This window comes from Echinops telfairi, unplaced genomic scaffold (genome assembly GCF_000313985.2).
Source record: "Echinops telfairi isolate 266 unplaced genomic scaffold, ASM31398v2 ScPeMD7_60;HRSCAF=208, whole genome shotgun sequence".
NCBI classification, from domain to species: Eukaryota; Metazoa; Chordata; class Mammalia; order Afrosoricida; family Tenrecidae; genus Echinops; species Echinops telfairi.
The window spans coordinates 1,908,696-1,910,738 of NW_022103958.1; the positions used below are offsets into that span (position 1 = coordinate 1,908,696).

Here is a 2,043-nt window from a genome sequence, read left to right on the forward strand (position 1 = left end):
TCATCTTGTGTTGGCATCGCTTGTGTAGGGTGTACACAATATCATTAGATTGTAACAGAAGCACTACAATTGGCAAAATTCAAGCATACTTGAGTAATTCAACTGTTTTATCTTTCCTTTGACTTCCCGACTTGAATGGCAGTATGCTGAAAGTATTTTTTAATCTGTGAACCATAAATAGTAGAAATAAATTAATTTGCTATTTATCTTTCTGGATTCAAATCATGAATTGGAATTCTTTGTCCATGGATACTTTCATGTGTAACCAAATATTCATCGTCAAAATTTCTCACATGACAAGCAAGACTACACATTAAACATCTTAAAGTTCATGTGTAAATGTGTAAAGACTACATATTAAACATACTTAAGTTGAAGAGTTTTAGGATATTTCTTGAACAAATATTCCTAGATAATTCAGGAAAGGTAGATCAGCTCAAACTTTAAGAAGGAAAGGAGATCTTAAAGATAAAGTACACAAGCATTTAAAAATAAATCCAATATAGTTTTGAAGGTATTAATTATTTCTTATAAAAATCATGTAACTAAAAGGTGTTTTTCATAATGAAATACATTTAAAATATTACTGAAACTTTTTCTATGTTGCATAAAATAGTTACTCCTATTATAATATTCTTTCATAATTTACTTTTAAAATAAGATTAAGTTAACAAACTGCTTAATTGTATATATACATACAATAATGTATACTAATATTGTTGCATGCTTTTTTGTATATTTTATGTAATTATTACTAAACTATTAAATCTTTATTCATGCTCATGTTTTCTTTATTTTCAGGAACTCAACTCACTTGTTTACAACTTAAACCAAATGAAAACAAACATGGAAAACCTAAGAAACATCTCAGAATTCATTCTCTTGGGATTTTCTTATGACTCAAATATACAGCTGTCTTTTTGTGTGCTATTTTTATTTTGTTACATATCCCTCTTGGTAGGAAACCTTGTGATACTTCTTTCCATTCGATGCAGTACGCTTTTTCACCAACCAATGTACTATTTCCTTAGCCACTTGTCTTCTATGGACATCTGCTATACTTCAAGTGTCACACCCAAATTGATTGGTGACCTACTAGTAGAGAAAAAATCCATCTCTTATGGAAATTGCATGTTACAGGTCTTTACCATGCACTTTTTTGGAGGTATTGAGATCTTCATTCTTACTGCCATGGCCTTTGATCGCTATGTTGCCATCTGCAAACCTCTCCACTACATGATCATCATGAACAGGACAAGGTGTCATCTTATTGTCTTAGCTGCCTGGGCCGGTGGGGCTGCCCATGCCTTTCCACAATTACTTATGGCCATCTCGTTACCCTTTTGTGGTCCCAATGAAATCGATCATTATTTTTGTGACGTCTTCCCTTTATTAAAAGTTGCCTGTACTGATATCTATATCATAGGTGTTCTTGTGGTTGCCAATTCAGGGATGGTGGCCTTAGTAACTTTTGTTGTCCTGGTTGGTTCTTATGTGATAATATTATTCACCTTACGAAATCACTCAGCGGAGGGCAGGCGCAAAGCCCTGTCTACCTGTGGCTCTCATGTCACGGTGGTGCTCCTATTTTTTGCTCCAGCAATATTTATCTACCTTAGACCTCCTACCACTTTCCCTGAGGATAAAATATTTGCTCTGTTTTACACGATCATTGCTCCTATGTTCAATCCTTTAATCTATACCCTGCGAAATACAGAGATGAAAAATGCCATGAGAAAAGTTTGGTGTCAAAATAATTTTCAAAAGAAGCATGTAATTAATTTCCCAAAGAATAATAGTTAAATCCCTTAATATAATGTCTAATTATAAAATACAAATGTTAGAAACCATGTCAAAGTTTATCTTTCTATTTCAACATGATAGGATTAACTAACAGAAATGAAATTAATAAATTAGAAGAACGTTACTGAAATACTAATCTATGTGAAAGTGAGTATGAAACCTTTGATTGGAGGAGGCATTAACGTGGTGTAGCAAGAGGAATTGAATTAAATGACTTTTGGGCTATTCCCATTAATATGG

The 2,043-nt window shown here is 32.9% G+C and overlaps 1 protein-coding gene across 1 annotated transcript; it reads left to right on the plus strand.

Annotated features, from left to right (window-relative positions):
• Nucleotides 1-846: 846 nt before the first annotated feature.
• On the plus strand, nt 847-1,803 carry LOC101650674 (olfactory receptor 4P4-like). Its single transcript, XM_004708480.1, has one exon. The coding sequence runs from the start codon at nt 847-849 to the stop codon at nt 1,801-1,803; it is 957 nt and encodes a 318-aa protein (XP_004708537.1).
• Nucleotides 1,804-2,043: the final 240 nt, after the last annotated feature.

Excerpts from the sequence above, each read along its gene's own strand:
- LOC101650674 (XM_004708480.1), top strand. The coding sequence starts at position 847 with ATGGAAAACCTAAGAAACATCTCAGAATTCATTCTCTTGGGATTTTCT.